Source organism: Phacochoerus africanus, chromosome 5 (genome assembly GCF_016906955.1).
Source record: "Phacochoerus africanus isolate WHEZ1 chromosome 5, ROS_Pafr_v1, whole genome shotgun sequence".
NCBI classification, from domain to species: domain Eukaryota; kingdom Metazoa; phylum Chordata; class Mammalia; order Artiodactyla; family Suidae; genus Phacochoerus; species Phacochoerus africanus.
The window spans coordinates 117,119,299-117,132,438 of record NC_062548.1 but is presented as its reverse complement, the minus strand read 5'-3'; the positions used below and the strand labels follow the sequence as shown (position 1 = coordinate 117,132,438).

The following is a 13,140-nucleotide window of genomic DNA, read 5'->3' as shown; positions in this document are numbered from 1 at the left end:
ATCTTAAGAAGGGCTTGTCTTGAGGAAAAGTCCATTTGGACAGAAGCGTTATCTCATCTCCTGTGGCCATTCACATTATCTTAACCTTCGTGGACTCATCTTCGAAAGCCGGGTTAAATCAGAGGGTAGTATTTTTAAAGCTTGTCCATTGGATCATGGCCAGAGTACCTGATGCTACATTTTAGAGACAGCATTGAGGATATAAGGAGTGGTGAGTAGGCTAAAGTCTTCTTGAGCAGTTTCTGTGGGTAACAATTAGAATTGGAATTGATTTTGTTTTTTTATTAAAACATACACAGTTCACCGTGAATTCTAGATTCTGATATTTTTGAGAAGGACTTTTTAATCACTTAAGAGAAAGTTCTTGACCAGAAAAACATGTTTCGTTTAGTTCTTGATGTCGCTAATCAGGTTGCAGGTTTAATTTTACAAGACCTATGAATGCTGCGTTATAAATCTGTTTGAATTACTGGTATCATTCAGTATCAGGCTTAATTTAATAAGTACTAATTAAGACTGCCCACAATATTAACATTTTTGGGGAGCATTTGCATAACTTATCCCATCAGAGCAGCCATTCAGGAGACCAAGACCCAGCTACACATAATGATTTGCTCTTTCTGGAATGTGCCAAGAAAGAAGAATTCAGTATTAAAATATTAAACTCCAAATTTCAATTGTTTTTTTTTTTTAAAGGAGCATTTCTTCTGGTTTGAAAGGGGAAGGCAGTGAACCATGGCTGCCGTGTCAACTCCCCGCCGCCTGCCTTCTCTTCGTCCCCTCACGTCTAACGTAATAGATTCAATTTGTCTCCAATTGTAGGAAAAGAAATCGATACTTTCCTGAGTAAGGTTTCATGCCCTGAGACTAAGAATAGGTGGCAGGAATCACGGTGGAATCAATTATTGAGTTGTTTAGCTGGGGCCTGTCACAGTTTGCTTTCTTTAGTTTTCTGAAACAAAAGGACGATTCCATCTCTTCTCAGGTACCTAGAAACAGTCCCCCTTAAGCAACTGGAATACTTTTGCTCTAAGTGGAATATATTAGAGAAGAAGATGGAGAGGAGCACAGAGTCTTCCCTTTCAAGTAGTTTAATCGGACGTGTTAGTATTGGGTCTGTCTAGGACTTGCTGTGTTCATAGCAAATCATGTAACATTTATTTTATCTGGTTCTGTATGGTATGTGTATATATATATACATATTTAATATGTATCCGTATGTTCTCTGTGCGTATATATGTATACTGTACCCGGATATACATGCAGTCTCCTCTTGATTATCAGCAAGACGGTAGGCCCTCACTAGACTGTTTCTTCCTGTTGGCTTAATCTGCATGTCACCCGTTACTCTGTGAAGCCTCTTTCTTATCTGGAGCCACAGTCTTTCCTATTCTCAGTTCATCTCAGTCCCCAGGAAAGGCCCTGGACATCTGTCCCTTTCCACTTGCCTTTCACCAGGGACTATGTGAGCCAGAAAGACAGCTTTTGAGAAAGATGGCTGCTTCCTCCAGAGTTGAGGCTTCTGGGACTGAATGATGATGGGACCCTTTCTGAGGCGTTCCAGAAGGCAGCCCCTGGAGCAGCTGTGCTCATGGGCTTGCTGGGGGGAAAAAAATCCAGCTCTTGTGGGAAACGGGGCTGCACAATTTGCTTCACTTCCTCAGCTGGAATGTCGTGAAGCCTCTGAGGATCTGATGTGCAGACAGGGTACAGTTGTGTGTTTCCCCGGGGGCTTTGTATCGGCATTCCTGTTCCCTGTTGCTCGCCCAGATAATCAAAACCTGACTGTTTCTTGCCACTGGATTCTGGAAGCCTTGCCCTTTCAACTGGATGTATGTTTGTTTCTGCTGCTGTGAAACCCAAAAGTAAAAGTAGGCTTTAATTTAAAATTGTTTAATTCTATTGATAAATATTTATTGTAATAAAAATAAAGAGTAAATAATTTTTAAATCCTTTAAATTGTTTTTGGATTGTCTTCTTTATTTTTCCTTGGTAGGTGCAAGAGAGGCGGGGAGCTGTGGGGAGAAAAATAACGTCCAGTGACTTGTCTCAGAGAGTCATCGATGCTTTGATACAAACCAGCAAAACATGAAAAGGTCCTGTTCGATCGGCCTCCTTGCTCCTGGGTGTCCTAGAATCCCGTGACTTGTTTCAGAAAGCAGAACACCAGGCAGGTGGCAGTAACAGCTGTTCATGACCTGCCTCTCCCAGAACTGGGCACTGGGCAGTGTTTATTGTTCTCATCATAACTGGGACACACGCATTGCTTGTAAGGTGGCGGTTTCATACTCAAAAACACCTTCCCATGGAAAGAATGTTAATGTATGGTGTTAATTTTCCAGGCTGATTCCACAGGAGCTTATAACCCACACTTAGTACACCTACACGTTAGGATGGGAACAAAGCATAAGCGCTTATAAAAACTCACATTTTCCAATATTGCTTCTGAGAAGAGTATATCTTTTTTTTTTTTTCCTCATCAGTATTGCTCTCCCAGTCCTGGCAGTGAGCATTTAAAGTTTTTTCTGTAACAGACTTAAAGTGGGGAGGAAAGTTCCCATGTATTTTCACCCGGGCTTATTCTCTGGCTGTGCGCTTGTAAGCCCCTGGCCTCCCAGCGTCTTGGTTGGCTTAGCAGTTCTCCCTTCCCTTCTAACCGCAAACCTCAGTGTTGGACACTCAAGCAGGGCTACCCGGCTTGCATCTAGCTAAACTTAAAAAAAAAAGTGACTGATGTGATTTTGACCCCAGGAGGCTATAGCCTAGACCTATGTCCTCTCAAAGATAATTCTTTAAGTAGAGTTGCCTACTCAGTGCCTACATTTAAACTGTAGATATTGGCAAACTGTCCTCCTAAAGGATGTCTTTCCAGCAGTGAATGAGAGTGGCTTTTTCCCCACACCTCTGTAAAGGGTTTGCTAGTTATATTATAGAGCTTGGCCATGACAGCAGCAAAGATCTCCCGGCTGGCTAGAAAATGGCTGGAGAGGAGTTCCCGCTGTGGTGCTATGGGATTGGTGGCATCTGGAGCTCTGGGAGGCAGGTTTGATCCCCAGCCCGGCACATTGCGTTAGGATCCTGTGTTGCCGCAATTGTGGCTTGGATCTGACCCCTGGCCTGGGAGCAGCCAAAAAAGAAACAACCACCCCCCCAACATATGTCACAGGTGTGACCATAAAAATAAAAGAATTTTTAAAAATTTAAAAATAGAGGAAAAGGAGTTCCCATAGTGGCTCAATGGAAACGAATCTGTCTAGCATCCATGAGGACGCAGGTTTGATCCCTGGCCTTGCTCAGTGAGTTAAGGATCCGGCGTTGCTGTGAGCTGTGGTATAGGTCGCAAAAGTGGCTTGGATCTGGGGTTGCTGTGGCTGTGGTGTAAGCCAGCAGCTGTAGCTCAAATTTGACCCCTAGCCTGGGAACTTCCATGGGCTGAGGGTGCAACCCTAAAAAGACTACCAAAAAAAAAAAAAAAAGGTGTCCAGGGGAGGGGTAGAAATGGCTGGCGAGAGCCAGGAAAGGAGACTGGCTTGGGGTATCATGGTTAGGAGGTGGGTCAGAATAAGGGTACCCAACTAACCCAGTTTCTCTCACTATAGGAGAGAGCACCCAGACTTTAAAAAAAAAAAATCAGCTGCCCAGATGTGGGGCAGAGCGGGGGAGTGACCTGTGGTGTGAGGGCTGTCAGCAATCAAAACAGTAAGAAAGGGAGTCAGATTCTTTATTACAAAAGATGTCTGGCTTTAGGCCGAGCATCTTATTAATCGATTTTTAGGGGGGGGTTTATGGCCCGTTTGCCCTCCCATCTCGAGTACCAGCCCACTTCCGTGGACTTTCTCACGGTTCCTGCTCCCAGCTGGAGACACGCACACAGTTGTCTCTCTTCTCACAGATGGTGGAAACAGGGACCAGGACCTAGAGGAGTTTGTGGTCAGAACTATACCTTGCCCCCCTGATTCCATGGTCCCTAGGGAGGTTTAATGCTTAAGATTACAACGCAAGGAGAGAGTGATTCGAAGTTCCCACTGTGGCCCGGTGGGGCAGGCAGCATCTCTGGAGTCTGGAGCACAGGTTTAATCCCTGGCCCAGCACAGTGGGTTAAGGGTCTGGCATTGCCCCAGCTGTGGCTTAGGTTGCAACTTTGGCTGGGCTCTGATCCCTGGCTTGGGAACCCATATGCCTAGGGGCAGCCGAAAAAGAAAGAAAGAGATTTGGCAGAGGGTTCCGAGGCTCTGAAGCAAACACGCTTCCCCTCCCCATGCTCTCGCCTCCTCAGATGCCTCACCCTAGCTAGATATGGGACAAGGATCCTGGCAGCTGTTGGAGTCTTGGCTGCTCCCAGAGTCTGGCATGCCTAAATCGCCCTACCCTTGCATGCTGGAAAAATTAATTTAAAAAAGAAAACTCCATATGCCTCTGGGTAGGTCTTATTCATAATGGGATCATCTTCTTTGGCCTCACAACTGCCGGTGATTTGAATCGGTTGGTAGAAGCATGCAGCAGCTTGACCACATGTAGGGGTCAAGAAGCTGTGATATACCCAAGGTTGCAGCAGGACCTGTCTGAGACTAGTACCTGCATTTTCTTACTACTCCAGTGCCCTTTGCTGAGTTTCCCTCAGGCCAGTGGGACAAGATTGTCAAATATTATCCCGCCTGTTTTTAAAAGGGTTTTATTTCTCAATAAGAACACAATATAGGCAGAGCCTCCTTGCCTGCCTGCTTGCATCTCTCCAAGCGTCCTATCTTAAATCTGTTTCTTGCCTTAAAAAAAAAAAGAAAGAAAAGGAAAAAGCACACTACTTTTTTTTTTTTTTTTGGCAATGCAGCACAAAAAATGCCAAGGAAATGGTGCCTTTCAAAGCACAGTGTGTCCTCCCATAAAAAGGAATGAACGAGGAGTTCCCGTCGTGGCTCAGTGGTTAACAAATCCGACTAGGAACCATGAGGTTGCGGGTTCGGTCCCTGCCCTTGCTCAGTGGGTTAATGATGCAGCGTTGCGTGTAGGTTGCAGATGCGGCTCGGAGCCCACGTTGCTGTGGCTCTGGCATAGGCCGGAGGCTACGGCTCCGACTTGACCCCTAGCCTGGGAACCTCCATATGCCGAGGGGGCAGCCCAAGAAACAGCAAAAAGACAAAAAAAAAAAAAAAAGAAAAAAAGGAATGAACGAATGCCATTTGGAGCAACATGGATGGACCTAGAGATTAACATACTAAGTGAAGGTAGTGAAAGACAAACAGCGTATGATATCCTTTATATGTGTAATCTAAAAAAGGATACAAACCAACGTATTTGCAGAACAGAGACATATTCACAGACTTTGAGAAGAAACCTACGGTTATCCAAGGGGACAGGTTGGGGGTGAGATGGGCTGGGGGGTTTGGGACTGGCATATGCACACTGTGGTATATGGAATGACTGGCCAACAGGGACCTGCTGAATGGCACAGGGAACTCTACCCAATATTCTGTGATAATCTTTATGGGAAGAGAATGTGAAAAAGAATGGATGTGTACACATGTATAACTGAATCACTTTGTTGTACAGTAAAAATTATCACCACATTGTAAATCAACTATACTTCAAAAAGAACTAAAAAATGAAAGAAAAAAAAAAGGGACAGTGCTTCCTGGAAAGTTTAATTGTTCTTCTATGCTCTTTAACTTTCACTCCTCTCCCCCGACTCTGCTTGAAACCATTTTCCTCTCCTCTCTCTGTAAGCGTGTGATTGCAGGTGGTGATGGTGATTGTCCTAGGTTTCAGCCCTACTGAAAACCACTACTGAAGACAATTCTCCGCTGGATGTAATTTTCTTTTTCTTTTTAGGGCTGCACTCGCGGTATATGGAGGTTCCCAGGCTAGGGGTCTGGATCGGAGCTACAGCTGCCAGCCTGCCCACAGCAAGAACAAATCCGAGCCTAGGTTTCTACCTTCATCGCAGCTCATGGGCAGTGCTGATCCTTAACCCACTGAGCGAGGCCAAAGATGGAGCCCGCATCCTCATAGATCCTAGGTGGGTTCATTAATGCTGAGCCACAGCGGGAACTCCAAGATACAAATTTATTGATGGTGGGGTGTTTTCACATTCTATAGAGAACAAGGGGCCAAATGCTCAAAGAAGATGCTAAAAAATGGAATGGATGAGCAGATGGATGCAATATACCTTAGTTCAAACTTTTTCCGAGCAGACCTATTATTCTTTCCCCTCCATGAGCAAAGGACAATGCTTATAGGACAGCGCTAGCCCAGTGATTGGAGTAGATTAGGCACTCATATTGGATGAATATGGTTTTGCGGAATATTTGATGAGAGAAGAATTAATTACATCAGGGTCAGTAAGTGATATAACACAATTTAGTCCAGCTGTTAAGTCTCCATTAGTACCATCGGGCCTTCGTGGGGGGGGGGGGGGGCGGTTGAAGACAGTTCTCACCATAACTGTGTCAGGAGAAGTGAATAGAGCCCTTACTGGGGACTCAGCAGGCGGACTATCAGGGGGCGGGGCTTGGGGGAGCTGCGCGCGCAGTCTTGCCAGCTGCGGGTCCGGTGACTGCTTTTCCCTAACAACGGCTTGTTGTTAGTAACCCGGCGGTAGTCCGGCAGTAATCCAGGCAGATCTGCCTGGGGGCGGGAAGCACCTGCCATGAATCCGCCAGCTTCTCTGGGGGTCCTGGAGGAGAAGAAGGAGGAGGAACATTTATCCACCCCGATTCTCGGGCCCTCCATACATTCTGATAACCCTCAGGAGCGGATCCAGGCCCGGCGCCTCCGCATCGCGGCGCGCCTGGAAGCTCGGAGGCGGTGAGCTGGGGTTTGGGCGGGTCCTGTCCAGGAGCGCCCAGGGTGCGGGTGACACGGTGCAGGAATGAAGGGTTGGTTTTCCCCGGGATAAGAGCTCCTGAAGTGTGAAGCCGGCGTTGTTTCTGATGAGATAGAAAACATTTCTATCGGAAGGTTGAAGCCAAGTAAGGAGTATGAGAACAATGAATGCACTAGTTTACTAGTCAGAGCCGAAAATAGTAATCCCTCCAGCACTTTCACTGAGAGCCTGCTCTGGCGCCAGGCACTGTGGGCCATACACTGAAGACGCGGGAACTCCGTGACAGGCCCATGGAGGTCTTTCCTCCTTGCCACCCTGCCTGCCTGCCTGCCTTCCACAAGTAGTTACAGACTGAACCTCAGCTATCACTTCTGTTGGTCTCAGTGGCTCCTCTGGTTGTGTGACACAAACCCTTTTTCCTGAAGGGGCTGAGACTGATAAGGATATGGTTCTCAGGCCGATGTTGCTGCACCTGTCCATTCCTAGATGCAGTGGCCTGTCTTAAGAGGGTTCCAAGAGGAACCTGTGTGAGCCCCTGAATTCCTGAATACCCCCGCTGTGTGACAGCGCTTATGCCTTGTCCTGCTGGTCAGGGTCAGCTGCCCTGCCAGGGTGGTGCTTCTCTTCTTGTCTTCTGGCCTTTGGACACAAGGGCCCCAACGTGGTGTGGCTGCAATCAGACAAAACTTTCCTTAAGGACACTGAAATTTGAATTTCATGTAATGTTCATATGTCACAAAATATCCTTCATATTTAGACTTTTTTCCCTAAAATTAATAAGCATCATATTTTAGAGCAGTTTTAGGTTTACCGAAAAATTGAGTGGAAGTAAAGAGATGTGCTATATACTCCCAGCTCCCCACATGTATAACTGCCCGCTACCGGCCTTCCCCACAGAGTGCTCCATTTGCCACAGTTGATGGATCTTGATAAGTATATGACATGCATCCACCATGATTGTATTGTACAGAATAGTTTCACTGCTCTAAAAATCCTCTGTGCTCTGCCTTTTCATCCTGATCTTTTTCTATTTTTATTTTTTTCCTTTTTTTTTTTTTTTTAGGGCTGCACCCAATGCATATGCAAGTTTCCAGTCTAGGGGTCCAATTGGAGCTACAGCTGCCAGCCTACACCACAGCCACAGCACACAGGATCCAAACTATGTCTGTGACCTACACCACAGCTCACGGCAACGCCAGATCCCCAACTCACTGAGCGAGGCCAGAGATTGAACCTGCATCCTCATGGATCCTAATCCGGTTTGTTAACTGCTGAGCCACGAAGGGAACTTTTTTTAAACAAATATATGAAAATTTAAAAATCATTCTTCACTTGTGAGCCTCACAGAAACAGGTGGGTCAGGGAGTTCCCATTGTAGCTCAGCAGGTTAAGGACCTGACTAGTATCCATGAGGATTTGGGTTCAATCCCTGGCCTCGCTCAGTGGGTTAAAGGATCCAGCATTGTCGTGAGCTTCAGTGTAGGTTGAAGATGAGGCTCGGATCTGGTGTTGCTGCGGAGTGGGCTGGCAGCTGCAGCCCTGATTCGACCCCTAGTCTGGGAACTTCCACATGCCTAAAACAAACAATAACAGGTGGGTCAGATTTGGCCCATAGGCCATAGTTTGCCAACCCTGATGTAATAGCTCAGCGTGATGTTCTGTAGGAGGTCCGGATGGGTCCTGATCTATTCAGATTATATTGTGACAGAGATCAGGAGACTTAACACAGCCCCATGAGTGAGAAGGCTGTGTGAGTGTTTATTATCTGTTCCGCATAAATGTGAACTTCCTGGTCCTTTTTCCTGATTGAGGTAGAAAATAATGCATTTGGCCCAGTCAGTGGCCACCTTCTACATACCTATGTCCACACTAATCTGCCCTAGCACCACGCTTGCGTTGAGCTTGCCGTCATTGACAGTCCTTGCCTTGGACCCACCCAGTTTGTGCAGGGGCCAGGCGAGTGAATTAAATGGAGGTTTGTTAGGCACCACCATCCTTGAGATCCCAAAGGACGACACGCATCCCCACCACCCCCTGGTCTGCAGTACTGTTTGTTTGAGGCACGTTTGGGGTGTCCATGTGACCTTCCGCAGGGTGATAATTCTTACCCGAAGGCTACGAATCTCTTGCGAGAACTCAAATTTCTAAGCATGTTAAGATCACTCTGCTTGTTCTTTGGGGAATGGTTCAGAGGAGCCAGAAGTGAAAGGAGGCCGGTTAAGTAGCAGTTGCCTTGGTCCAGGGGGCGTTGGTCTGGACTAGTTAGTGGCAGTGTTTTGGAAATAAAGCCGATGTGTTGCTGAACCAAACTTGGGTCCACTTGCTCGTGGGCAGTAAAGCCAATCTCCCGACACTGGGCTGTGGTGAAGGAAAGTGCAGCATTTATTATAGGTGCCAAGCCATCAGGAAAAGGTGTTTATTGATTTATTGATTTATTTGTCTTTTTGTTATTTCTTGGGCCGCTCCCACGGCATATGGAGGTTCCCAGGCCAGGGGTCGAATCGGAGCTGTAGCCGCTGGCCTACACCAGAGCCACAGCAACGTAGGATCCAAGCCTCGTCCTTGCCCTACACCACAGCCGATGGCAACGCCAGATCCTTAACCCACTGAGCAAGGCCAGGGATCGAACCCACAACCTCATGGTTCCTAGTCAGATTCGTTAACCACTGAGCCACGACGGGAACTCCAGGAAGGTTTTTAAAGACAGAGTCAGGGAGGGGGTTTGTGATCGGCTTGTGGGCATTCTTCTGACGGGTTGGTGATGAAGTAACGGGGAGTCAGCATCATCAGCCTTCTGGGTCCAGCTGGTCTGGAGTCTGTGTGCTTGTGGGCAACGTACAGTTACCTTCTTCCACCCGGTGGGGGTTTCAGTACCTGCAAAACCGCTCAGGGGACATGGCTCAGAATATTATCTATAGCCTTTGAGGAGGAACGAAAGGTCCTTGACTTTGTTTCATGGCTAAACTATTATTATTTGGTGTTGTTTGACTGTGTCCCTTTCTTTCTGCGTTTTCCTCACGTCTCTGATTACCTTTATTCTTGGACTAAAGTTTTTCTGCAAAAAACAGACAGGCAGAGGACATGGGCGGGGTGGGAGCGGGGTGCTGTTCTGGGAAGGCCGCATAGACATACTCAGGATATATTTTGGAATCGAAATTGACCTGATTTACTGATTGGATATGCTGATGAAAGACAGAAAAGGCAAGCCTGGCTTAAACAGCTGGGCAGATAGAAGGTCGTGCCTTTTATTGAGATGGTTGAGTCAGCGATGGGAGTCGTGAGGCAGGAGTTGGATTTTGTCCATATTAAGCAAAGTCAGATTGTGCAAGACATTACAATTGAGATGTCCACTAGGCAGCTGAGTATGGGTCTTAAACTCAGATGAGAATTCTGGATTCGCGATGTCAGTGCAAAGAGCCAGCAGCGTTATGATTCTATTTTAAACCAGAGGAGTGGATTAAATTACACTGGGGTGGGGGGGGGAGAGGAGAGAAAGGGATGAGAAAAGAGCTGTAAGGAAGCCCAGCACTTAGGAGCTGATGGAAGAGGAAGCGCTGACAAAGGAGACGGAGATGGGCCAGTTGAGGCTGGTGGAAAAGCGAATGACTGAGGTGCAGTGGTGTCCCTAGCAACTAACCGCCCGGAGCAGCTAATTGCGAAAACACAGATAATAACGACAAGTCTGAAAAGAAAAGCAGACAGTGAACATTTTTCTTTCTTTTTTTTAAATGATTAATATTTTCATAATTTATTTCATATTTATAGTCATAATAATTCATAATTTATTTCATATTTATAATCATCGAACTCACTAAACTAGGCTTATGTATCTTCGCGAAAGCTGAAATGTGAAGACGATACCTAATACAATGCACAAAGCCTAATAAAATACTTTGGGCATTAGACACATTCAAATGTGAACATCTTTCTTTATTGAACTTTTTTTATATAACCATGCCAATAAACTTTTAACTTATTTTTTAAAAAAATTATTAAAGTATAGTTGATTTGCAATATTCAATTTCTGCTGTACAGCAAAGTGATCCAGCCATATATACACACACACACACACACACACACACACACACATACATACATTCTTTTTTTTTATACTATCTTCCATCTTGTTCTAACCCAAGAGTCTGCACACAGGTCTGTGTGCTGTACGGCCATTACTCATCTGTTCTAAATGCAATAGTTTACATCCACCAACCCCAAACTCCCCGACCATCCCCTTCTCTCTCCCCTCCCCGCCAGGCAACAAATAAAAATAACATTTACAGTACAAAGTGCAAAAGAAGCAATGAATGAGCACATATGTTTGGGGGAAAAAAAAAGAGAAAAACATGAAGAAATGTTTCCAAAGGAGTGACTTCACAAGTTCTCCTGTGAGTTGTGTAGGGAATGACAGAATTGAAGTAACTCAAGTTCCCTTTCTCCGTGTTTCTAATAACTGGGCTCTTGTTTTTGTCGAATCCCTAATCTGTAGGGATATGTCATATGTGAGGGGTTGTGGGTGTGCCCTGTGCTGAAGTGAGCTGGGACAGTCCTGATGCATTGTGCATATGCTCTTAAAACACACACATGTATGCAAATGAACTTGAATACAACATAAATAAGACTCACAGATAGAACAATCTTAGGGTTCCCAAAGGGGAAAGGGAGGGGGAAGGATAAATTAGGAATCTGGGATTAGCAGATACAAACTATTATATATAAAAGAAATAAACACCAAAGACCTACTGCAAAGCACAGGGAACCATACTCAACTTTTGTAATAACCTGTAAGGGATAGGAATCTGAAAGAGAATATGTGTGTATACACACACACACACACACACACACAGAGTTATATATGAATGAATCACTTTGCTGTACACCTGAAACTAACACAACATTGTAAATCAACTATTCTTCAATAAAAACAAAGTTAAACAAAAAAAACATACATGTAGCTGAGTCTGTGTGTATATCAGGGACCAACTGCATAATTCCTCAAGTTAACTTCCTTGTTCAAGGATAAGAAACAGAAAAGTATATTGAAAGCTATTTTTTTTTTGGTCTTTTTTTTGCCTTTTCTAGGGCCACTCCAGCAGCACATGGAGGTTCCCAGGCTAGGGGTCAAATCAGAGCTGTAGCTGCCAGCCTATGCCACAGCCTCAGCAACGTGGGATCTGAACCGCATCTGAGAACTACACCACAGCTCATGGCAACGCCAGATCCTTAACCCACTGAGTGAGGCCAGGGATTGAACCCTCAACCTCATGGTTCCAAGTTGGATTTGTTAACCATTGAGCCATGATGGGAATTCCTTGAAAGCCATTTTGAAGCTAACATATATATTATTCAAAACCAACAGTAACTATAGCAATTGTCTGGGACTAGGATTAACAAAAGATTTTTTTCAGAAAGGAGTGTTTTATGACTGACATGGTTTTGTTGCTGGCACAAGGTGCTAATAAAAAGCAGACTGACTTTTTAGTCAGTTGTATTGTTTTAAAATTAGCCTTGGGCTCCTTGATGGGCTGAGGTGCCACCGCCCTAACTGCCCAGGCCTTGGTATGTCAGGGAGGTAGAGTTTCAGAGAGCAGGCTGTTTACAGAATCAGCTATCATAGAAATATAAAGAAGAGGACTAATAGCTAAAGCACCCCAAACTCTCAATCTCTGGTGTCTCAATTCAAGTTTCAAATTCCTGAGAGATGTCACTTCTGGTTAAAGATGGAGTACATGCATTTACCTAGACTCTCTATCAAAAAACGACATATAAAGGAATTAAGCAAAAAAAAAAGATGCAAACCCACAAAGTCAGGCAACACAGGAGGACTCAAGAGCAACAACATTTTGGAAGCTGGGAAGTAGATGGGCAGATGGTAAATGGCTTAATTGATTCAAACGTATGGACATACCTACACCAGGAGTGAGGGAGGCTGAGAGCCCCCTTGATTTGCTCTGCAGTGTGTCTCCAAGAGACGAGGACACTGGCAGCATTGGGTATACCTAGATAGATGTGAAGAGGAAACTAAAATAAGGAGAGTTGATTGGAGTTAATAAATGTCAAGAACCTTTCTCCCACTTTGCCCAGTAGAGCAGAGGTTTGGAAGAAATAAAACGAAGGCTCCGTGGTTTGGACGAGGCGAGGACATAGAACTAAAAGCAAGCAGGGGAGTTCCCATCATGGCTCAAGGGTAATGAACCTGACTAGTATCCATGAGGACTCGGGTTCGATCCCTGGCCTCACTCAGCAGGTTAAGGATCTGGTGTTGCCGTGAGCTATGGTGTAGGTCACAGACGTGGCTCAGATCTGGCATTGCTGTGGCT

At 45.4% G+C, this 13,140-nt stretch overlaps 1 protein-coding gene across 1 annotated transcript in view; it reads left to right on the top strand.

Moving 5' to 3' along the window:
• Positions 1 to 6,558: 6,558 nt before the first annotated feature.
• The window catches only part of DRC1 (dynein regulatory complex subunit 1), a 38,194-nt gene continuing 31,612 nt past the window's right edge, over positions 6,559 to 13,140 (top strand). Inside the window, exon 1 of the mRNA XM_047782468.1 lies at positions 6,559 to 6,801. Coding sequence (XP_047638424.1) covers positions 6,644 to 6,801 — 158 coding nt within the window. The 5' untranslated portion in view covers positions 6,559 to 6,643. The remainder of the gene's footprint in view (positions 6,802 to 13,140) is intronic.